This window comes from Macaca nemestrina, chromosome 8 (assembly GCF_043159975.1).
Source record: "Macaca nemestrina isolate mMacNem1 chromosome 8, mMacNem.hap1, whole genome shotgun sequence".
NCBI classification, from domain to species: Eukaryota; Metazoa; Chordata; class Mammalia; order Primates; family Cercopithecidae; genus Macaca; species Macaca nemestrina.
The window spans coordinates 127,795,162-127,820,065 of NC_092132.1; the positions used below are offsets into that span (position 1 = coordinate 127,795,162).

General features: G+C 47.0%; 1 protein-coding gene and 1 long non-coding RNA gene across 3 annotated transcripts in view; one reads left to right on the forward strand and one right to left on the reverse strand.

The window, feature by feature from the left end:
• Nucleotides 1-5,236: 5,236 nt before the first annotated feature.
• Nucleotides 5,237-9,154, forward strand: LOC139355891 (uncharacterized). Its single transcript, XR_011607151.1, has 3 exons — nucleotides 5,237-5,319; nucleotides 7,805-7,969; nucleotides 9,019-9,154. It is a non-coding gene; the product is annotated as an uncharacterized lncRNA (long non-coding RNA).
• Nucleotides 9,155-9,209: 55 nt separating this feature from the next.
• Nucleotides 9,210-24,904, reverse strand: part of LOC105482028 (dihydropyrimidinase like 2) — a 146,178-nt gene continuing 130,483 nt past the window's right edge. For both annotated transcript variants that reach the window (XM_011741887.3, XM_011741888.2), the window contains exons 9-14: nucleotides 23,744-23,900; nucleotides 23,247-23,388; nucleotides 19,574-19,744; nucleotides 14,937-15,116; nucleotides 13,978-14,143; nucleotides 9,210-11,770 (exon numbers count right to left, since the gene is read on the reverse strand). In XM_011741887.3, the coding sequence (XP_011740189.1) occupies nucleotides 11,679-11,770; nucleotides 13,978-14,143; nucleotides 14,937-15,116; nucleotides 19,574-19,744; nucleotides 23,247-23,388; nucleotides 23,744-23,900 (908 nt within the window). In that variant the 3' untranslated portion in view covers nucleotides 9,210-11,678. The remainder of the gene's footprint in view (nucleotides 11,771-13,977; nucleotides 14,144-14,936; nucleotides 15,117-19,573; nucleotides 19,745-23,246; nucleotides 23,389-23,743; nucleotides 23,901-24,904) is intronic.

Consider the following 24,904-nt stretch of genomic DNA (forward strand, 5'->3'; position numbering starts at 1 on the left):
CTCAGCCTCATTTTACCCAGCCCTTATTCAAGATGAAGTCGCTCTGGTTCGAACACCTCTGACAGTTCTTTCACACCAGTTTTCCTTTGGGGAATCACCCCTCCACTATTGTGATAGAGACAATGCTCAGTGTTAACCAGGCAATTTCATTTTCCTCCTGGGCACACAGGAAGCCTATATTTCCCAAGCCATTTGCATGTTGGTGGATGATGAAGTGAGTTCTGACCAATGGAAGGTAAGCGAAAATGATGAGCGTATTTCCAAACCTGTCCTAAAAACATCTCTGTCTCTCTTCCTCTTCTGGTGATGCTGAAGGCCGTGTGTTGAGGACAGTGGTTTCTGAGAATGGAAGGAGCCAGAGTCATGGTTAGCACTTTGAGAAAAGACACACAAGGGAGAGGAGGCTCCTGAGCTGGAATTTACATGGTGAAAAATAAACTGCTAATTCTAGAACTGACAACACTAAACTATGGCCTAGCAATCAGAAAGTTGGTTACCCCAGAACGGATCTAGAATTATTGTGGTAGGGATTGACTGGAAAGACATACAAGGAACTTACTAGGTGAAGGAAATGTTCTATATCTTAATTGGGGGTACTGTTTACATGGGTACATACATCTAGAAAGTTCATTGTGTTGTACCCTTAAACCTGCACAATGTTTTGTCTTTATACCTCAACCAATAAAACTTAAACAAAACAGGCCAGGTGCAGTGGCTCACATCTGTAATCCCAGCACTTTGGGAGGCCGAGGCGAGTGGATCACTTGAGGTCAGGAGTTCGAGACCAGCCGGGACAGCATGGTGAAATCCCATCTCTACTAAAAATACAAAAAAAAAAAAAAAATTAGCAGGGCGTAGTGGCAGGTGCCTGTAGTCCCAGCTACCTGGGAGACTGAGGCAGGAGAATGGCTTGAACCTGGGAGGCAGAGGTTGCAGTGAGTCGAGATTGCACCATTGCACTCCAGCCTGGGCAACAGAGTGAGACTCCATCTCAAAAAAAAAATTAAACAAAACAAACAGAAATGGGTGCAATAAAACCATTTAGGAGTGTCTTTAGTTATCTAGGAAATGGTAGTTGAAAGTAACAGCAGAGGAGCAGGAGGAACAATAATAGTAAAAACAGAGAAAAGATGATAGACTTGAGAACTAGTGAAGAGGCAGAATGAATGGACCTCGGAGATAGTTTACATAGAATGAGTGAAGGATAGCTACGGATTGAAGATGACCACTAGATTCTTGGTTTAGAATAACTGAATGGCTTGTGCTCTCCACTTTATAAAACACTAAAGTTGAAGCAGATTGGTGAAGGAAAGAAGACAAAGAGTTTCATATTTCACATGTGTTCGGGGTGACCATAAACCACGCAACTGAGGTTTGAGTAGCAGGTGGGGATATGTGGGTTTGACCTTGGAAGAGAGGTCATTATCACCTAGTGACCTTTTGGGAGTCATTCCCACGGATGAAAAGAGCTGTGAAAGTAGAAGAAAATGCTTAGGAAGAGATGTAGAGTGAAGTGAAATAGAAGGGCCAAGGGACAGAGCCCCAAAGGACTCCAAATATTGAGTTTACTAGAGAGGAAAGGGTTGGCAAAGAACACTGACAAATCATTAGAGAGACAGGAAGAAAGTATGACCAGTGACATGAAAATCAAAGAAAAAAAAAAAAAGAAGCGAGAAGTCAACTGTATCAAGTGCCATAAAAGGCCAGGTAAGATAAAGATGGAAGGACAGGCGCGGTGGCTCAAGCCTGTAATCCCAGTACTTTGGAAGGCCGAGACAGGCGGATCACGAGGTCAGGAGATCGAGACCATCCTGACTAACACGGTGAAACCCGTCTCTACTAAAAAATACAAAAAAACTAGCCGGGCGAGGTGGCGGGCGCCTGTAGTCCCAGCTACTCGGGAGGCTGAGGCAGGAGAATGGTGTAAACCCTGGAGGTGGAGCTTGCAGTGAGCTGAGATCCGGCCACTGCACTCAAGCCTGGGCAACAGAGCGAGACTCCATCTCAGAAAAAAAAAAAAAAAAAGATAAAGATGGAAAATGTTCTTTGGATTTAGTAACAGGAAGGTCGTTTTGTGGTTATTCAGGATTTGAATAGCTTAAGTGGTAAATGGGAGGTGGAAAAATGGACCCAGTAAGTGTAAACACCTCATCCATGAAAACTAGCTCTGAAGAGGAGATTAAAAAAAATAAATAAAATAAAATTTTTTTTAAAAAACACCAGTATCAGCAGAGAGCTTTTGGTAAAAAAAAAAAAAAAAGATTTAAAAAGAAAAAAAAGATTTTCAAAGATGCTTACATGTTGATAAAATGAGCCAGGAGCCAGTAGAGACAGGTGCTGAATGGACTGAAGATAAAGATAAGAAGTTTTTCTGAGAAGGTGGGAGCAGCTGGCACAGGTAGAGGCTCTGACTTGGATAACAGGTGGAATTGGAGAGAACAGGTTTGGTGGGGGTTGCTGCAGATAGTTCTATCCCTGATCGAGGGGTATTGAAGACATTTCTACTTGGTGGTTTACATCTGCCTCATAAAGTGGGAGGCGAGGACATCTCCCGAGGGAGACATGAGGAAAAGAGGGACAGAAATTCAAAATATAGAGAGTAGAACCGCACCTATGAAGAAAACACAGTAGGATTCCTGGGATATGTTCAGGGCACAGTGTTAAGTTGAAGTCAGTGACCATGATTTTGTCATGAGAACAACCTGCCAAGTTCTGCCATTTTCTCAGGCAGAACTCTGTGGTTCATGCCCGAGCTAGAGTGGAGAACAGTTGGGTTCATCTATGACTGCGGTTTGACAAAGAGACAATGGAAAGACAAAGGGCCAAGGGATTGGGCTCTTGGTAAGAGAGTGAATGAAATGATATCCCATGGAATCCAAGGAGGGCAGAAAGAGAAGACAGGAGGAAGCTGGTGAGCAGGGGGAACACGGAGGGGACAACGACAAGAGGTCCTGTGGCTGCCAAAGCACAGTCATAGTGGAAGTGCTTGAACAAACAAACCCAGCAGGACTGGTGAGCTGACAGAGAGTGAGGTGCCTGCATGCGTGATTTCAGCAAATCAAACATCTCAGGGAATAAAACAGCCCAGGGAATGGATAGCTGAGACATCATAGAGAATGCATCACAACAAAAGGCTGGGCACAGTGGCTTATGCCTGCAATCCCAGCACTTGGGGAGGCCGAGGTGGGTGGATTCCCTAACGTCAGGAGTTCAGGACCAGCCTGGCCAACATGGTGAAACCCCATTTCTACTAAAAACTACAAAAATTAGCCAGGCATGTTGACGGGCACCTGTAATCCCAGCTCCCTGTACTCCCTGTAAACTCACCTGTAATTACTGCGCCTGTAATCCCTGTAAACTTGGGAGGCTAAGACAGGAGAATTGCTTGAACCCGGGAGGCGGAGGTTGCAGTGAGCCAAGATCGCACCATTGCACTCCAGTCTGGGCGACAAGAGCAAAGCTCCATCTCAAAAATTAAATAAATAAATAATGCATCACAACATTAAAAGGCTACTGACTGGGTGATCCACCTTTTAATAAGTATTGAAGTATTAATAACTTCTATTGATGGTGAGAGGCAGGATGGAGAGGAAACCTACGCCATGGTTTGATACCAAAGTCTTCCATGAATGAGAAGCAGCTCCCTCGACGTCAGTAGATAACAGCAGGGTGCAGAGTGTTAGAGTGGTATAACCAGATGGCAGAGGATAAAGGAAGGATGGAGGCTTGAGCAACACGTCATTCTCCCCTGCCCTGAAGAATGTGGACAGTGAGATGCAGAGAAATCTCCACGGTGAGGACTAAGGACAAAATTATGTCTTAGAAAAGAAGATCAGGGCATTTTTAAGGCAAAGAAGTGGGAGCGAATAGTCGGTGAAGATGGGAGTTTATGGAATAATGTGAGTGCATCTATTGATCACAAAACACACAGGGAGAGTTTGAGAGTGGGAGGTTTTGTCGAGGGGAAAGAACACAGAGGAGGACAGATGCCCAGAAGGACAATATGTAGGTGACAACTGAGAATACAAGACAAGGTGCAATCACGGGGTTTCCAGAGCCCCTTTGCACAGTGGCACGGGGGCCTCACAGAATTTAGCCATGGCCAGGAGGGAGGCCAGGGCCTGGGGCTGGGGCATGAATTCCCACTCCTCATGGTCTGGCACAACAGGTCTAGCACCAGGGAGTAATCCAGTAAGAGTCGGAAGGTTCTTTGCTGTACGCGCTGTCCCTGTCCTTTGGAGTTAGTGCTTTGGATTAAGACAGAGCAGGCAGGAGCTGCAACCTACTATGGCTGGTGGAGTTGTTCTACAGGTACAGTTGACACTGACCAGGTTGGTTCTGCCCTTGAGCAGTTAACCAATCACTGTGACAGCAGGTTTGGCAAAGGAGAAAAGATTTATTCACAAGGCAGCCTGGTCAGGAGGCGGGAGAATAGCTCTCAAATCCACTTCCCCAAAATAAGGCTTAGGGATATGTGTGGGTTAGCGAAGTGGGATGGTCTAAGGCATAGGCAGAGGTGACTGGTAATGGGGGAGATGAAATAATTAGTGCTCTGCACAAGTGTCATTGGGTTTCATGGCGCTTCAATGAACGCTTGTTCAGAAATGGTGGCGTTAGCATATCTGAGGATGGAGTTTTTGTCCTTCTGACATCAAAAAGCCACCTCTCAGGCACTTGCAGAGGCCCAGTTGAAGGGTCAGTAGGTGATTTCGGCTGGTTTGAACTGGACAGGAGCAGCCCCAGATTCCTGAAAAATAACTTCAGCAGCCGTTACCATGGTGACATATAAATGTTATCCTTAAGGAAGCCAGCAGGATTAAGTTCCAGCGTTCTGCAGTGCAGCCTTCAGCTACCTGTGGAAAAAAGGAACAATATGCAAGTGACCGAATCAAGCAGGGCAGGCTGACTGCGGGGCACCTCGTCGGATTCACCTCTTGGTTTCACAGTGGGAAGACGTGGGTTCGAGGAAACTGAGGGAACTCGTGAGAGAGTTGAAGCACCTGCCATGAGGTCCTGGTGGGGTGCAGAGGACAGGCTAGTGGGAGGCTTAGGCCAGAAGACTGAGAGGACAAGAAACTGGCGGTGCAGGACGTCAAAAGTGGGCGCAGTGGGAGGGAGTGGGTGAGAAAAGTGGCCAGAGTCGGGGACTGGGCTGAGAGCCCTTCTCTCTGTCTCTAGGCAGTTGGGCCTGGGCATGAATTCTCATAGTTTCTCCTTGTTCTCCTGAGAGATGGGGTCTTGGATGGAACCAAAAGATGTTGCAGTCCTGGACTAGCATGTGGTGCTTTCCTCACTGACTGCTGGAATCCATAATAAAAGGTGAGAGGTGAGGCCGGGGGCAGTGGCTCATGCCTGTAATCCCAGCACTTTAGGAGGCTGAGGTAGGTGGATCACTTGAGGTCAGGAGTTCAAAACCAGCCTGGCCAACATGGTGAAACCCTGTCTTTCCTTAAAGAAAAAAAAAAAAAAAGAAAGAAAAAAAAATTAGGCATGTTGGCGCACACCTGTAGTCCCAGCTACTTGGAAGGCTGAGGCAGAAGAATTGCTTGAACTCAGGAGGCGGAGGTTGCAGTGAGCTGAGATCGCGCCACTGCACTCCAGCCTGGGCGACAGAGACCCTGTTTCAAAACAAACAAACAAAAAGGTAAGAGGTGCATATCTCCAGCAGAGGGAGCTCAGCCCTACGGAGAAGTTGAACCCATTAGGCCACTTCCCTGGGTCCCCTGGGGAGAGGCTCAACGAGGACTTACAGGGACAGCTTTGGAGGGACAGGAAAATATCCAGAGACATGCCAGCCAGTAATGGGAAGCCTCAGTGTCAAGGCCACGGCACATCTGGCCTCCGAGGAGGAGGCATTGATCCTGAAGGAGCTGTGGACAGCGAAACAGGGAGTTCAACCCTCCCTGCCCACTTCTTCCTGAGGGGTTCGCACTGGGTTTTCCAGGGTCCCTGGGGTCCCAAGAGTCACAGGATAAAGCTGCAAAAAGCTAGTACTGGGCAAGGTCACGGCTAGGGGAGACCTCGCCTTCATCCTCTGTGACCCCAACCCCGTTCCCGTTCACCTGCCAGGTTGGCTGCATGGTCCTGTGTGGTGCAGGGACATTTGTTAGGATGAGGACTGTGTGTGACCCCTGGCAGGGATGAGGTGTAGCTGCCAAAGCTAATCACGTGAATAACCTCAATGTAATAAGTTGTTTGAATCGTGAAAGTTTATAAGCCCTTATGTTTGGTCTTTGTCAACCTGCCAGTGCTCCTCCCACCGGCCCCTCAGGTTCTATCCTGAGTGGAGGCCCCATGCCTCATGGCCTCAACAAGACTCTCACTGCCAGCCTGTTGTCTTCTCGTCTGCCCCAGCCCTGTCCTGATACCAAGGCTTAGTAAAATGATGACGCATTTATGCCTAGGTCCCTTTTTCCCTCCCCAAAGAATTTTCAGACATTCTTTTATTTACTCTTTTGAGACCCTTATAAAAATTACATATACACACATATATACATTTGTGTATAAACACACATTTGTAATTTTTTTGCCAAATCAACACAATTTTCTCAGATCTTATCTACAAATTATAACTTGGCCGGGCGCGGTGGCTCACGCCTGTAATCCCAGCACTTTGGGAGGCCGAGGCGGGCGGATCACGAGGTCAGGAGATGGAGACCATCCTGGCCAACACGGTGAAATCTCGTCTCTACTAAAAATACAAAAATTAGCTGGGCGTGGTGGTGCACGCCTCTATTCCCAGCTACTCGGGAGGCTGAGGCAGGAGAGTTGCTTGAACCCAGGAGTCAGAGGTTGCAGTGAGCTGATCGTGCCACTGCACTCCAGCTTGGTGACAGAGCAAGACTCCGTCTCAAGAAAAAACAACAACAAAAAACAAAAACAAAAAATGTAAAGGACTCAGATTATTGCTTTCCTTTACCTGTCTCGTCCTCCTCGAGGCCATTTTTCTCCTGACTCCTCCTCTTGTGTATTTTGTAGGCTTTTTCATTTCTTCTTATCTAGAGCCTATTTCCAAATTTGTGTTGGCTTCCTGAGGTCATTGTACTCTTTTCTGCAAAGCTCTCATTTGCCCACATTTTTCTCCCGTGGGCCTGCCTACCTGCTCGGTCTTATTCTCTAACACTCCGCATCCCCTTTGCCCACACCCTTCTAAACAGGAGCTTTCTGAGAGAGAGCAGAATAGTCATTAAAAACATGTGGGAAGCCAAGGCAGGAGGATAGCTTGAGAACAGGAGTTCAAGACCAGCCTGGGTAACAGAGTGAGACCTCAGCTCTAAAAAAAAAAAAAAAAAAAAAAAAAGACAGGAGTGGTGGTGGATGCACCTATAGTCCTAGCTATTCTGGAGACTGAGAGGCTGAGGTGGGAGGCTTCCTTGAGCCCAGGAGTTCGAGGCTGGTCTACCTATAGAAGCCCTCTCTCTGGGCCCCCTCCAGCAGGCCTTTCACCAGAGAGTGAGGAGTTTCCAAGGGTCAGTGAGATGTTCCCAACCAGAGCCCTTCCAGGCCAGCTTTGGTACCTAGGTCCCTGCTCAAAGGGACCTAAGACGGACTCTGTGCTGGCTCTGTTCTTTGGAGGGAAGACCTCACAGCTGCTATGGACACCTCACAGGGCAGCTGTTTGCTGGGCTTGGGCGGAACTTGGGCACGTGGGCTGCAGTGTCTGCAGGCCTGGGCATGAGGCCCATCTTGGTGTGGGATAAAGCCAGTATGAGAATAGAAGGATGGGCTGTAGACTTCATGTTAACTCTTGTCCCAGGTCCCATCAATGTTAAGGTGAGACTTTTCGTCCCTTCTGTGTGGACAGACTCGATTTGACTGGTTCACAGTGCTCTGCCATCAGCATGAAGTGACAGTGACAGGCAGATAAGAGCCAGCCCCAGACGCCCAACACTGTGGTTCCCAGGGAGGACCCAGGATTTGCTGTATGCCTTATGAAGGACTCATTTATCTTCTTTACCTTCTGGTCACGGTAAGTGTGTAAGTGGCCATACTTCCCTTTTGTGTACGTGTTGCCAGGACACTCGGAGTTCCCTAACAAGTTTACAGCCTCATGGCAGGTGTTGCACACTAACTCCACCAAGGCCTTATCTTATTTTCCTTGCTCTTATTTTCCCTTCACCCAAACACTTTTTATTGATAAACTGTGGCATTGTATATATATTTGTATAAATCACCTCATATCCTGTTTGGACAGGGCTAGACAGAAAACAAAAATGGGCTGTTTGCAGTGGCTCACACCTATCATCCCAGCACCTTGGGAGGCCGAGGTGGGTGAACTGTTTGAGCCCAGGAGTTCAAAACCAGCCTGGGCAATATGGTGAAACCCTGTCTCTACAAAACAAACAAACAAAAAATTGCTGAGCATGGTGGTGTGCAACTTGTAGTCCCAGCTACTCAGGAGGCTGAGCTGTGAGGATCGCTTGAGCCCAAGGGGTCAAGGTTGCAGTGAGCCAAGATCGTGCCACTGCACTGAAGCCTGGGCAACAGAGTGGAATCCTGTCTCAAAAGAAAAAAAAATAGAGGGGAAGAGGAAGGGAAAAGAGGAGGAAGGGAAAAAAAGTTAATGACTTCATCAACCCTATGATGGGCCTGGGGGGCCCAAGGCACACACTCTCTTCATTCACTGTTCTCAAAATCAATAATGTGAGTGCCAGTTATCAGGGTAACCACGGAAACCAAGCATCTGGCCTGCTGGGGTGGGCGGGGCTCCTGGCCAAAGTGCATTCTTGACATTTGCATGAAAGTGGAAGACCAAGCCTTTATAACCTGGTTTCCCAAAAGCTTCCAGACCGAAGTGTGGGTAAGGGCCAACACACCTGCCTCTTATCTTTCAAGCTGGAGGATTTTCCAGGGTAAACAAGCTGGAAGGAAGCAGAGAGCCCAGAGGGGTCACCCTCGTGAAAGTATATGGTCCCACCCCATTCCCAGTTTCAAGCTTCGGTATGCAGCTTGATTCTGGAGGCCTCTGCAGGATGGAGTGTGTGGATTTCTGACACTTGGCTTGCCACACACCCGCAGGCTACATCTTTGCTGAGAATTAGAATCCCGTGGCCCGGACATAGCAGCCTGTGACATGGAGTGAAAACTCTTGAATTGGTATATGCACAAAACTGAAGCCGAGGGCTCCGTGAATGCTTGTGGAGGGAAAGTCTGGTTGAAGGCCCAAGCCAAACAGCCGCCTCCCGAACATCTCAATACAGACACACCCCTGAAACAACCACATTTTGCTTTATTAGGCGTTCCATGGTAATATAACACAGAGTTCTTAAGGAATAATAAACACGAGACTTGTTTTTTACCATAATTATTTTGCCATTAAGACAGTGGTTACAAAAAAAAAAAAGTACTCTTCTGGCTACACACTTTATCAGCTTTAGAACTGAAAGTTCCTCCACTCATGGGTCACAATCACAATTTCAAGGATTAAAAACCATCTATTCTTAAATCCTACACTGTTTTAGAGCATCAAGTCACTGCAGTTATTCAGTTCTGAGACACTGTCGATTTATTTTAGCATTTACATATGACATTCATTTAACAGACACACAAAGCAAGCCAACAGGTAAACATGCTTACACAGCCTGCAGAAATCTTCAGGTTTTAAATTGTTTTTTAAGAAAACAACCAAAACAACCAAAAATGACCATGACCTGGTACAGGAAAAACAGGAAGACCCAAGTGAATACTAGAGCTGCAAGTGTTTCTTAGAATTGAAACAAAAATTGTTTTTTTCCAACTTGTTCAAATTTCCTCTAAGTGCAGGTGAGAAAAAAAAAGCAAATATATTAAGTCAACCAATTATTTTTTCAAAAGTGCAATTTACCTCTAAAATAACAAATAAAAAACAACAACAACAAAAAACCCAAAACCCCAACCAGAACCCCAAAGGCAAAATGTGTAGAGAGACAAGGGTGGTGATGGAATGAACTACTTTGTGATGTTTTTACGCTTTACAAAAAGCAGATTTGGTTTTTAGAAAAGCCTGCAAACACAACATTGCTTGAGAGAACCTGTAAACACGTTTGGAATGCAATGCAACACAAGTCAGCAAGGACAGGGGTGGGTCCAAAGGAGCCAGCTAGGGGGAAAGGTGACAGAAAAGGAGAGGGAAGGATGGAGACGGACATCACCTGTGGTCTCTAAGGGGGCCATGTGTTCAATTTGTAAGATTCCCCCCCACCCACTGCAGTTCTGATGTAACCTATTGTTCATAAAACACATTGCTCTTGCAAAGTAGAATGGACTTTAAGTTTCCCAAGGATTTTTTGAGTTTATAGGGCTTCTTTCTATGTAGTGTGTCTTTTGAAATAATTGGAGAAGAAAAAAATCTGGTTTTTCCCCAAAAGTGAAAAGCTTCCATGTGTTCTAGAATCTCAAAAGATACTTAACCAGGAAGCAGCAGGCCCTCGGGTCAGACTCCTATTAGCTTAGCACTTCCGAACTGGTGACTTTGGTTGGCTCGCTTGGGTTATTGAGGCTCGGTGTTTAGGTTTGACCGTGACTTTAGCCAGATAGCACTGCACAGAGGAAAATCTCTCTGGTTCTGCAGCCTCAGAGCTCTTCAGCTTCTGGGCCCTGTCTGCGGTTCCACGTGTGGTACTATCGGTGAGACAGCATGGCCCATTCCTGCACTTGGCCAGGACCCCACACACTAGCACACGTCCTCATGATGGCGGGTGGGTAGCACCAGTCCCACATGGACTAGGATGACACAGCACTCTGCTTGCAATGGCAAACGCTCAAATCCTTTAGGCAGACCCCATGACCACCATGAAATGGTAGACCTGGGAGGTGAAAAGATAACGGGGCAGGGGAGGAAAACACTGTCTCCGAGACGAGGGCTGAAGGAAACACAGAGAGAGAGAGAGACAGACACGAAAATATTCATGAATTAAAAAGCTAGAGAGAGAAAGAGAGTGCAAGAGCACGCAGAAAAATGGTAAAAGAGAAAAGAATCCTCAAAGGATTTAATCTGCAGCAAAATCTAGGCCAATAAAGCAAGCCTGCCCCTTTATCAACAGCTGACCCTGAAGACTACGGAATGGTGATGTGGGCATTTTGGAGCCTCTCAGGACGGACACGATGAGTTTGCCAACCACCCAGAATCAGCTGGGTGATGACGTAATTGCATCATTAGGATGTCCAGTTCAAACCCCTTGTATTAATATGGAGTTAAATGTTCCAATTTAGTATTTAAAAAAAAAAAAAAAAAAAAAAAAAGACTCTTTCCCACCCCAGCCCCTCCCCAGCCCCACAAAGAAAAACTTCTTAAAAATTTTAAAAAGAAAAGAAAAAGGCAGCTCTGGGCAATTCACTTTATCTTCCCTCCCCCCATGAAAAGGAAGATGCTAACGGACACTAGGAGGTTGAAGGCGAAGAAGACCCTCGCTGGGGGCTGCTTGTTCGCATGTCTGAGTGTTGGGTGTGGTTCCGTGTATGAGCTTGGTGGGTAGGCTTGGGTGTGATACTCATAGATGTGTAAGGAAGTGGATGAGCAAAATCAGTAACTCCCGGTGAGAGATGGGGTGTGGGGCCCCAAGGGGGACCCCATGAACTGGCTGCTCCACAGTAACTATCACAGGCTCTTAAAAAAAAAAAAAGGGAAGGAAGAAAGAAGTCTCAGAATGTCCTCAGGTGTCCCATCCCCAGTCCCCAGTGGACGGCACAGCCCAGGAGCTCTAGCCCAGGCTGGTGATGTTGGCACGGCCACCGGGGGGCGCCACGATACGCTGGGTGGTGCGGCGGGGAATGTTGTCATCAATTTGAGCACCTGGAGGGAGAGAAGAGAGGAATGGGTTAGGGGCCAGGACAGTCACACAAGGTCCTGCTTGAAGGTGAAATCTCACAGCTCAGGAGGAAAAGTGCTAGTCGCATTCTTTTTTTTGGAGACAGGGTCTAGCTCTGTTTTCTAGACCAGAGTGCAGTGGCACCATCATAGCTCACCACAGCCTCAACCTCCTGGGCTTAAGCCATCCTCCCACTCAGCCCCCTCAAGAAGCTGGGGCCACAGCCACAGGCCCCCACACCTAGCTAATTTTTAAATTTTTTGTAAAGAGGGGTCTTGCTATATTGCTGAAGCTGGTCTCAAACTCCTGGGCTCAGGCAGTCCTCCTACCTCTGCTTCCCAGCATGCTGGTATAACATGTGAGCCACACTGCCCGGCCTCACATTCTTTTTTCTTCTCTTAAAACCTCACTGAAGTTTAGACTACAGTAAGGAGGTGGAGGCTGGGCATGGTGGCTCATGCCTGGAATCCTCCTAACAGCACTCTGGGAGGCTGAAGTGAGAGGATTGCTTGAGTCCAGGAGTTTGAGAACAGTCTGGGCAACACAGTGAGAGCCTATCTCTACAGAAAAATTTTAAAATTAGCCAGGCGTGATGGCACAAGCCAGTAGTACCAGCTACTGGGGAGGCTGAGCTGGGAGGATCACTTGAGCCCAGGAGGTCGAGGCTGCAGTGAGCTGTGATTGTACCACTGCACTCTAGCCTGGGTACTGGGTGACACAGTGAGGTACTAGCATCTCTAAAAATAAAAATAAATAAACTTTTTAGAAAGGAGATGAGCCTAAGGTAGCCAAAGAATCAGACACTGTATAAAGGCTGTTGGATGTATTACTGGAGAAAGTAAAACTATATACAAAATATCACTACACCTCAGACTCTGTCCTGTCCCCTGTTCTGATTAGTCAAATTGGCTGTGGCTTTTCTGAGGACACAGCCTTCTTCTGGCATTCTAATCCCCTAACCCTACACATAACAATCACAAATAGGAGGAACGATGGCACCTTATACTGGAATAGCCTGGAGAGATCAGATAACACAGACGTGATTACACACATTTTACTTACAACAAACTAAAGTTCGTTATTTTAAAATGTTTTGAAAATTTGTAATCCATATATGGTACATACAGGTAACTTTTTAAAACCTGTACAACCAGCAAGAAAAAAAATTCTCTCTGGTTTAACAATTTCTTTAATACGCCATAGGAATCTGTAGCCCAGGGAGCACGAAGAGTGGAATGTTCTAGTCATGGGCCAAATGAAAGATGGGAAGGAAGTTTCAAGTAAGGAAACGTAAAAATCTGAACCCTTTCCTCTCACCAAGGGGATATCACACATATTACCCAAGCAAATACAACTCACAGTTCTCAAATGGCCCTGTTCTAAGCATTGTACACATATATTAATCCATTTAACCCTCACAACAACCTCACGGGAGAGCAACTACTATTATTGCCATTCTACAGGCAAGGAGACTGAGGCACAGCCAGAGCTGAGCTAAGAAGTTAGGCTGTTGAAACTCCAGACTCCACAAGCTAAACTACAATATACTGTAGGAGAGAAGAGAAGTCCTGAAATACCACAATGTCCTTTCTTATAATGGATCTAACAAATTGAACAAATGTCTTCTTAATATATTAGGTAAAACACAGTATGGGCATTGTGTGACACAAACTGATCTCAAGATTCTGAAACCCAACCAGTCATTAACTATGAAAATACATCTCCACGTCGGGCTGGCCTGGGCATGGTGGCTCATGCCTGTAATCCCAGCACTTTGGGAGGCCGAGGCAGGCAGATCACCTGAAGTCAGTTCTACCAGCCTGGCCAACATGGTGATACCCCGTCTCTACTAAAAATACAAAAATTAGCCAGGTATGGTGGTGCACGCCTGTAATCCCAGCTACTTGGGAGGCTGAGGCATGAGAATCACTTGAACTGGGAGATGGACGTTGCAGTGAGCCAAGATCGCGCCATTGCACCCCAGTCTGGGTGACAGGGCGAGACCCTGTCTCAAATAAAAGAAAAAGAAAATACATCTCCAGTGATCTGAGTCCACTGTATTTCCCACTTTGGGGAGAAAGGGAGTATCATTCACTTCCATTTCTGTGGCCTTTCCAAATGCAATTGTAGCCTCGCCAGCACCAGTGAGCTGGCCCTGCAGGACTGGGCCCTCCCCAAGCCTCAACCCTACCAGACAAACTGAATCCAGACTGGTGCAGGTTCCGGACAGGTGGGGCCTGCTGCTTGGCAGGAGACGTCTTGGCCGAGGAGGCTGGAGTGACTGTCTTGGGCGTCACAGACACCTCACACACGGGTCCGTCATACAGGCCACGAGGAACCCCTCTCAGCTCAGCCAGCTGCAAAACACAAGAGTCCCCCAAGCTTAGGCCACAGTCACAGAGGACATCTCTCTAGAAACCCTCCTGGAGGGAGGATGGGCCTGTGAGATATAGGGATGGAGGGCTCTCCTTACAGACAGGTGGACAGGTGTTGTGTGGGGCCAGCTCCCACAATGCCAGGCCAAAACTCCCCACAAGGTCCGGTAACTGGTTAACTCTACAAAAACTAACACACCTTACCATTTTCCCCCCAAAGGCACTTCAATTTAAACCCTGTGAGAATCCCCTAAACATGCTGTGAGGGGGATCTGGTATCATGTTCAAGATCTGGCCCCAAACTTTCTTTCCAATTGCATTCTCCCTTTAATTCCCTTATAGCTCCATCTCTTTCCTGCTTCACATGCCCTGAATACACTGTGCATTGTCTATACTCATGACTCTCTTATCAAATTCCCTCGTCTCCCTTCTTTGACTTGACAAACTCCTACTTAACCTTCAAAGCCCAACTCAAAATGTCCTCTCTCCATGACACTCTCCCTGACTACGGCAGTGGCTCCCTCCTCTGGGTCCTCACTCCACACTCCTCATCGTAGCATATACCATGATCTTACTTTGCTAGAGCTGTCTGTGGACATGCCTGACTCCTTCTCCAGTATTTTAAATGCCAGGAATAAAAAATTCAGGCTCCCTCTTATCCCTGGAATCCACTGTATTCATCTTAAGATTCTGTCTCAAGGTGCTCAATAAATGTTTGTGGCCTTGAACTTAATTCATGGTTTAACAAAAAATTCATCAGAACAAAACTACTCACCCTGCTTCTTGCCTTGATACGCTTGTAAACAAAATCAGGGAAGGGCTTCCGGGGAATGTAGCGTCCAGAGCCTTCGGTGACATGCAGGGTGCCGTCCTCCAGGACAATCTTCCCCTGGCTGATGACCACCAGCGGGGAGCCGCGGCACTCCATGCCTTCAAAGATGTTGTACTCAAGAGACTGGGAAGAGAGCACAGTAAACTCTAGAACAGGCCACTCTGGCTGGACTCAATCCACCCAGCAGTGGGGCACCCACTGCCCCAACCCCACAAAGACAAAAGAGAGACTCAGAGACGGGGATCCTGTCCCAACTGGGCACCCCAGCAGGCACTTACTCGCTGTGTCTCCATATCCCTGTCTAGAATATGAAAGAATTTTCCTACCTCTCCACATTAGAAAGAAAGACAATTAAACAGAATAACTGTGTGGAAAGGGTGCTTGTTTGTAAATGCTACACAAATATAAAGAAAATGATTCCTCCTATTAACAGGGACTGTGTTCCCACCATCTCCAGCTCCATTCTGATTGAATTCCAAAGGCCTTCTCTGACCAAGTTCTAAATTTAATCTTGAAATGAGCCATCCACAAGTAGGTTTTCCCACTGGCTAGCCTGGTTTTCCAGTCTGTTTGCGGTGTGGTTAAACTGAAGTCCCTAAATGAAAGGACTGTGGTCACTGAAGAGACATGCCTCCGATAAAATGATTGAGGGCTAGTTAATTTCCAGAACAATGTAGCTATGTAGCTATCCTTCTGGTTTCAAGTTTTTCAGGGTAAAACAGAGACACATCTGTGTGCCCTCTTGGAAAATAGGTGGGGTCTCCACATGGCTGTGAATTTCTGGTTGGTAATGAAGCAACAGAAAACAGGAGTCATTGCACCCTAACATCGAAAACTCCATCCTGCAGCTTCGGCTAACCCAGTGCTACTTCCCAGATACCAAATGCCTCCTGCTTCTTCCTGCCTATTTGGTTCACGGGGACCAATGGCTGTGGCTGAGTCTCGACTGGAGGATTAATAGGTGGCTCCAACCATAAAGAGCACCCTGGGCTTCTGGGAAAGTTCAGACCAGGTTATCAGCACTCAGGGAGCTGGCCTCTGAACAGAGAGCTGTGCTAGCCCCCTGCAGTTCAACATGACATTTCTGCTTAGTGCAGCGGCTGGTAACACGGATTCGGCCGGCTCAGCAGCTCACATCGAGCATGGAAATGCACAATGCCCCGCATACAACGCTGGGTGAAAACAACCACCAGGGCTGTCAGGACACTGCTCTGAGTCTCAAAGCAGTCATGCAGAAGCTACCAAACGAACCGTAGCAGAGAGGCGCCAGCAGGGAGGGAAGAGGACTCTGCACTTGGATTCCCGAGACCCAAGACTTAAAATTGTCTTTCGTCAATTCTAAGACACTCATCCCTGAAGTCAGAATGTGTCTTACAGCAGCCAGAGCCACGCAGGCACTGCTGGCCTAGACTAAAGCCAAGTTCTTCTAGGGGAATATGGGTTTGCTTGTGCCACTGCGTTGGAGGACAACCCCACTGAGGGCATTTTACAGTAAATTCTCAGCTTGACATTGTTCTGGACCACACAGGCGGCTCACATTCAGACCACAAGGCTGGACAAGCACCCACTTTCAGTTCCAATTCTTGGGGGAGACATTTTTCCCTCTTGGCAACCAATGCCAAGGTCGAGTCCTGCGAGATTTCCTGCCACCCTGTCTGCACAGCAGATGCACTCCCCAGAGATGCCGTAATAAGCACATGCTGGCCCTTGGTGGCCCAGTCTCCCATGAGACTCCTTGTCTTGGGTATGTTTTCTTTCATCATGGTACATAACCTAATGGAATATCTTAAAATCGATAGCATCTCAGATACAGTAAAATCGAGAAGTTGTGTGACTCTGGGGAGATCACTTTAATCCCGCCTCAGCTTCAGTTTCTTCATCTGCCACCCTCCCGAGGCGTATGTGAAGATGACAATACAAAAAGCCTCATCCCTGGTCGTCTCAGAAACAACCTTTGAAAGGGTGTGAGTCATCCTTTAAGGCCTGGATCAAGAGCCATCTCTTCCACATCACTCCACAGCTACCAGTTTATGCCCTGACAACCTCCTCTTGTGCCCTACTGGGTAGAGTATGGGCACAGCCTCGGCCATGGAGACATCTGCCCTGGGTTCACACCCCGGGTATGCCATTCACCAGCTATGTGACTTTGAACGCATCCCTCACACCCCTAAGCCTCCACCTCCTCATCTGTGAGGGGTAAGTAGGGCCCCCTTTGCAGTACTGATGTGAGAATCAAATGAAATAAAAAGAAGAAAAGCACCTAGCTCACTACTTGGTTCACAGCAGGTATTTAGAAAATCTTCACTCATTCACTGTTTGGCTTTTTACTGCACTTTGCTAACACTTGCCAGCCCTGCAGCATCCAAGATCTCATACAATGCATGTGTTGAGTCTTGTTGCTTATAAAAGAGCACCTAGATGACCTCTGGAGCCATCTTTCATCTTTAAAAGATGGAGGAACCAGCCCCATGACTCTCAGTGACTTAACACTGACAAGTCCAAGGGTCAGATCACAATTCCCAGATACTCAGAGCCTACTCTCCATCAAACCATGATGCAGGGAGGCTTCCTCACTCACTATGCATAGACATTTTTAACCTACCTCCACACAGGCTACCTAAAATTACTCATTGGGCCAGATGCCTGGAAAATCCAATCAAAGGCTTAGCAACAGGGCTGTCGATAATAGTTAGCTAGATGCTCCGAATTAAAGCTAATTAGCCTCATGGTAGGAAACACTGTACTATGCAGGGAAAGTCTCCTAGTTGCATTTCCCCAGAAGATCAATGAACAGACATGTTTAGCGCTGGCTCTTTAAAACAGGTGAGGATGGAAGGGCACCACTTTGAAAGTCAACATTTCTTCCATTGGTCACCTGGAGGTAAAAGCAGGGTAGGTTGGGGTGAAAATGCCTGGAGGGCAGAATCTGTCTTCCCAAATCTTCACTCCTTCCCACTGTCTCTTCTTCTAGGTTAAGAACTCCAAATGCAAGCTCCCCAGCTAGGTCATTTGTGTCTTAACGAGCCCTGTCAGTCATTTATAGCACCTCTGGGGGAAGCAACCTTCCAAGAAAGGGGAAGCATTTTCCCCATCTAAGTCTGACCAAGAGGCTGCATATGCAGTCTGGCAGGGAAGAGTCCTGAACAATTTTGGGTTCTAATTCTGGCTCAACCGCAAAATCGCTATGTAACATTAGACTGGTCACTTAAGCTCTCTAAGCCTCCGTTTATTTATTTTCCCAAATTGGGATAATAATACCAGTCCCTTTATTGAGGTCAAATGAAAGAGTCAGTGAGAATGTGAAGTTACAGGCACACGAATAGGGAGGTTCATGGGGCGGGACCCTAGGACCCCTGACCATAAAGTAGCCAGTCAGGATACCCAAGAAATCATGATCTGAGCTGTAAGAGGGTGTGACCATAAGGCTGTGCTGCCAGGCTGAGCCAGTGAGTGGTGTGGGAGGGAGAAAGTCAGCTTTAAACACAGACTCGAACAGTCTTCTGAGAAGCACCCACCGTCCTGGTCCTCACAGGTGGCAGCAGAAGCCAGAGCTGAGCCTGAGCTCACTGCAGCCCAAACACCTCTGTGTGTGCAAATGAGAGAGGATTGGGACAGGACAAAGTCCCAGAGCTGTTCTGGAGAAATGCCAGAAACCTGCCCTGAGTTGTCATGACATGTGGGGGAGGTGTCAGTGCTCGCTGGCCTGAGCTGTCTTCGAGATTCAAATGAGTTCCTGACATGAAATGCTTCTGCCTGAGGCCCATTTCTTTTCCAAAGCTCTCCCTCTGTGCATATTCCTTCAGTTTTTCTGCCTATACCATATTGCTTGTGAGGACTCTGCAGTGTCTAACACCTCTGCTTAATGTCTGCTAACCTCACAGAATCACAGGACACTTGGAGACCTTGTCTGAATCCCTCACTCTCAGCTGAGGAGCCCAAGACATTAACATACTTGCCCTGGGTCCTGTTAACAAGAGAGGACATCTCTAAGCTCTGCAGCCCAGACCCAGAGGGTAGCGATACCCAAAGCTGCAGATCCTCAAACAACAATCAGATGGCTGGGGGGTACTTCTACTAGGGAGAAGTCAGTCAATCAATTCCTTTAAGATAATAAGAACAGCTGTCATCCAGTTTTCCGCATGGACACTGGCCTGAGAAAACAATGGCTTAAGAGCATCAAAGTCCCCAGTGAGCATCTCAGGAGAGGACATCTCACTGTTTCACTGAGGTCCCTTGCACCAAGTACTGCCATGAGAGGTGCCGCACCAAACTATGAAAATGGAGCGGTGCCTGACTTCTAGAAACTTTGCACTTTGACATCACTTTAGAGGCTCTAAAGGTCTACAGATAGAGAGGCTGTGGTATTCCAAAATGATTATGAGAGTAACGGTCTTATTGACCTCACTAAAGAAAATGAAATAACTATTCCTTTCCCAGCAAACTGCAAATCGTAACATCCTCAGGAAAAGCGCATTCCCATCACAGCAAGTTCTTTTTAGAAACGCTGGGGCTCTCCGTCCGTCCGTGTCTCTGTGACTGTAATTCATTTGGATGGGGCCTGCACAGTGAACAGGTCTTACGCTGTTGTGCGTCTTGGCAGAGATGGTTTTAACACTGTCGGGGTCCCAGATGACCAGGTCAGCATCGGATCCCACAGCAATGCGGCCTTTCCGGGGGTAAAGGTTGAAGACTTTGGCTGCATTGGTGCTGGTCACAGCCACAAACTGATTCTCATCCATCTTCCCAGTGACCTGAGGGAGACAGCACAGGTGTGCACAGGAGGCACACAGCAGACACAAGTTAAAAAGTTACTTTTCAATAACGAACTACTGATACAACAGCTTAGATGGATGTCAAGAGCACTGTGCCAAGTGAAACACAAACCATCTCAAAGGTCACACACTGGATGACTCTATTTCCATAATGTTCTCCAAATAACAAAATGGTAGAGATGGAGAACAGATGAGGGACTAGATGAGTTCTTCCAGGGTTAGGGAGGGTGGAGGGGAGGAGCAGCAAGAGGTTGGTCTCTGAAATGCTGGACTTGACCTGCATCTTGAGTGTGGTGGGGGTCACATGACTCCACAGGTGGCCTCATAGCCTAGAGCTATACCCACACATTGTGACACTGTCAGTGTCTTGGTTTTGATATTGTACTACATTCACATAAGATGTAACCATGAGGGAAACTGAGTGAAGGGTACGCAGGACCTCTCTGTACTATCTTTGCAACTTCTTAATCTGTAATTATTTCAAAACAAAAAAAATTTTGTTTAATTTGCAGGGGTGGCAATGCCTCTTTAGGAAATATCATTTGGCCCAATTGGCTGTTCTTTTCAACAAAATACAGCCACAGATCTAGGCTTCCTTTTTTTCTCTCTTTTTTTGAGACAGGATCTTGCTGTCATTGAGGTTAGAATGCAGTAGAGTGATTCCAGCTCACTGCAGCCTCAGCCTCTCAGGCTCAAGCAATCCTCCTGTGTCAGCCTCTCGAGTAGCTGGGAAGACAGGCATGCACTACCATACCAGGCTAATTTTTCTTTTTGTTAAGAGACAGGATCTCACTATGGTGCCCAGCTGGGCTTGAAGTCCTGGCCTCAAGCAACCCTCCCACCTCGCCCTCCCAAAGTGCTGGGATTTCAGGCATGGGGCACCACGCCTGGCCAGATGTCATCTTCTAGTCTAGCCAACCGAGAAGTCTCAGCCCCGTGTCTGGTTTTAGGTGCCAATCACATTGCCTCAAGTGCTTCCCCTCCCAAACCCACTCTAAATCCAGTAAAAAACTGGGCAAAGGAAATGAACTGGCATTAAGAGGGAGAAAAAAGTACAAATGGCCAATAAGCATAGGAAAAAATTTTCACTCTAATCAGTAACTGAATACATTAAATGTAAAACAATGAGACACAAAATTCACTTATCAAATCAGCAAACAATGGATTTTTGCTGACAACACCCAGGTGGTAGACATTGGGGAGTGACATATATTGGTGGTGGCATATAAAGCAGTACAAACTTTCTGGAAGGAACTTTGACAATATGTATCAAAACTGTTAAAAATATATACGTCCTTTGACCCAGCAATGCCACTTGTAGAAATTTCTCCTACAAACATAATCAAGAATGTGTCTACAAAAATGTCATTCCAGTTAAGAAAAAAAAACCAGAAACAACATAAATGCTCAACCAAAGACATAAATGTGGCTGGGCACAGTGGCTCACACCTGTAATCCCAGCACTTTGGGAGGCCAAGGTGGGTGGATCACCTGAGGTCAGGAGTTTGAGACCAGCCTGGCCAACATGGCGAAACCCCATCTCTACTAAAAATAGCAAAATTAGCCAGGCGTGGTGGCAGGCGCCTGTAATCCCAGCTACTCAGGAGGCTGAAGCAAGAGAATTGCATGAACCCGGGAGGCAGATGTTGCAGTGAGCCAAGGTCGTGCCACTGCACTCCAGCCTGTGGGGAGAGAGTGAAACTCTGTCTCTCCCCACCAAAAAAAAGAATTATAAATGAGTCCTGGCCGGGCACGGTGGCTCATGCCTGTAATCCCAGCACTTTGGGAGGTCAAGGCAGGCGGATTACCTGAGGTCAGGAGTTTGAGATCAGCCTGGCCAACATGGTGAAACCCCGTCTCTACTAAAAATACAAAAATCAGCTGGGTGTGGTGGCATACACCTGTAATCTCAGCTACTCAGGGGGCTGAGGCAGGAGAATCACTTGAACCCGGGAGGTGGAGGTTGCAGTGAGCTGAGATTGCACCACTGCACTCCAGAGTGAGACTCCATCTCAAAAAAATAAATAAATGAGTCCCAGTTTAGCATTCACATGGAAGAGTCTGTTACTGTAAATCAACTTTTTCAAGTATATTGAAGCAGGTGGAGATATTTCCAAGATATATTAATTTTTTAAAAAAACAGACTACAAAATAGTATGTATGATGCCAATATTATTGTTATTATTTTTTTTTTGAGACAGGGTCTCACTATGTCGCCCAGTTTGCAGTGCAGTGGTCCGATCGTGGCTCACTGCAGCCTCAACCTCCCAAGGCTCAGGTGATCCTCCTGCCTCCACCCACCGAGTAGCTGGGACTACAGGCACACGCCACCATGCCTGGCTAATTTTTGTATTTTTAGTAAAGACAGGGTTTTGCCATGTTGCCCAGACTGGTCTTGAACTCCTGGGCTTAACTGATCCACCCACCTCGACATGCTAAAGTGCTGGGATTACAGGCATGAGCCTGGGAGTGGGCCCAGCTGTATGATGCCAATATTATCTACACACTCACACATATCGCATATACACTTGTGTAGTAGCAAAAAAATGGAAAGACATATGCCAAAGTGTTGTCGTTTTATCTGAAACATGGTGACTTTTATTTATTTCCTTATTCCTCTTGGAATAAGGATATATTCTTCATATAATCTAAAAAATTCACTAAAAAACAGAAAACCTATTCTGTTAATATGTTTTAAAACATTAAAATGAAAAAGCCCAAAGATCCTCTAAGTCAGTGTATGTTCATAGCAGGCCTACCGGAAGCTGGCAGTAGAAGATATGCTAAGTCCAGAGGGCCCTAAAAGACACTTTTAAGGAAATTGAGCCCATTTCCAAGAGTAGAAGAGGATTAACTGAAAAAGTCACCTGGTTGCTAAGGAATTTTGTTCCTGACTGACCTAGAGTCACATCTAAAGCTGTGTAGGTTTTCAGTCTTTACTGCTCCATTGATGATAATGATAAGAAATACATAGGCAGGCCAGGCGTGATGGCTCACATCTGTAATCCCAGCACTTCGGGAGGCTGAGGCATTGCTTAAACCCGGGAACTCGAGACCAGCCTGGGCAACATAGTGAGACCCCCATCTACACACGCACACAAAGAATTAGCCAGGCACAGTGGTGTGTGTCTGTGGTCCTAGCTACTCAGGAGACTGAGGTGGGAGGATAACCTGAGCCCAGGAGTTGGAGGCTGCAGTGAGCTATGATTGGACCACTGTACTCCAGCCTGCGTGACAGAGCAAGACCTTATGTGAAAAAAGTTTAAAAATTGTTTTAAAAAGAAATACATATGTAATATTTAGGAAGAAATGACCTGTTAGAAGAGGTCTTAGATTTCCAACCCTCAGAAATATTGTCATATAAGTACTGGCTTCTAGGATGTCCTCCACTGTCTGTTATTTCAAGGCTTCCATGAGCCCCGTGGCCCCCAGATGAGGAGGACAAGGAAGGCTGAGAGCCACTGAGGCCATCGCTCCTTACCACAGCCTTGTCCCAGATGACGGACATCCGCTCCTCAGTGCCATTGGTGCCCTCCGGAATCAGGGTGAAGTTGTCCTTTCCTACAGCCTTCTGGGCAGTGTTAAACGTGCAATGGGCACTGCCCGTGACCTGGAGGTCTCCACTGCAAAGAAAACACATAACGTGGTGCCACAGCTTCATCAGGATGCTGCACGCCCACGCCTATTTGGTGGGCTGTCCCATGAATGGCATCACACCAACCACAGTGGAATCCTTCTGATGCCTCCTCCACCTTCTTGGCTGGACTTTCCAGATGGCCCAGGTGTTTAATCCAGAATCCCCTCCCAAAATGGTGCTAGAATGACAATTCCCTGTACTCATGTAGCCAATCTAGTTTGGTGAACATCGGTCTCCCAGTTTTATGGCTGCTCTCGGCCACCATGTTGTTTTCACCTAACGGGTTGGTCTGGTCTCAAGAAAGACAGAATGTGAAGTGTGAACAAGTCGCCAGGACTCACCAGGACAGCAAGGAGTTGAGAAAGTCTGGAGTGGTTGGATCAGGGCTCAAAGGTGGGGAGGTGACAAAGGCGGCAGCCTTGGCCCAGTTCTTGCTCCAGTAATGGGAACCATCCGTTCCCAAGCTGGCGGTGATGGGCTCGCCATACACCACAGTTCCTGACAAATAGAACACACAAGGTTCAGTCCAACACAATGTAGGGGGAAGGGAACCACCCCTATGAGGAGCCACTGCCTGCCCAGCAGCACCCAGTGCTCTCACTATCCCTTTATGGGAAACACCAGGCTCGTCTCACAGATGAGGAAACTGAGACTTGGGGAAATCCAGTACCTCCATCAGCCTGTCACCCACAAACATGAGCTCCCTAAGATTCCATATTTGGCCCCTGCTCTTCAAACAATACACCCTCCCTACAGGATCCCAGACATCCTGAAGGCTTCTGTCTCCTACACTGCTGATTTTCAATTCTATTAATCTCCTGCTCAGATGGTGTCCAAACATCCAGTCCCAGGTGCCATCTGGACTGTTCTTTATGCATGGCCTATGGCACCTCAAATTTAACCTTCCTGTTCATTCACACAATCTTTTCACAATTCCTAGCCCCTCACAGTGTCTATCTCTGACTAAAGGTCTGTGGGAGGAAATCACCCATGACATCACCAGGCTGAAGTATTTCAGGGCAAATACATAAACCCCCAGATGTGCTCAAGAGACAGCCTGGATCCCTGAGTCACTGCCTGGAAGAAGCCGTCTGTTACAGCCACCAGCTTCACAGCCGACTCTGTGAGAAACAAACTGGACATTATGCCACTGGGATTTCAGAGTTTCTGGAAGCCTAGTCTAACTCTATTAATGCAATATCCAAGAAAAATGTCAACTCCCTGATGCTCAGATCATGTCCTCTTCTCTGTCCATTCAGATGTAAACCAGAAAGTTGAGACTCAAGTACATTTACTGAACGCCAATACCTTAGTGCCTTCAATACAATCGTTCCTCAAATCAGGCCCTCATCATCTCTCCCAGCTCATTCCAACAGAGCCTCCCCATTGGACCTTAGATTTATGTTTGCTCTCCCAACTCCGCTCCCTATGTCTCCATTCATTCTGCATGACACTTCCAGAGTCATCTACTAAAATATAATCTTTCCATGCCATTCTCTTGC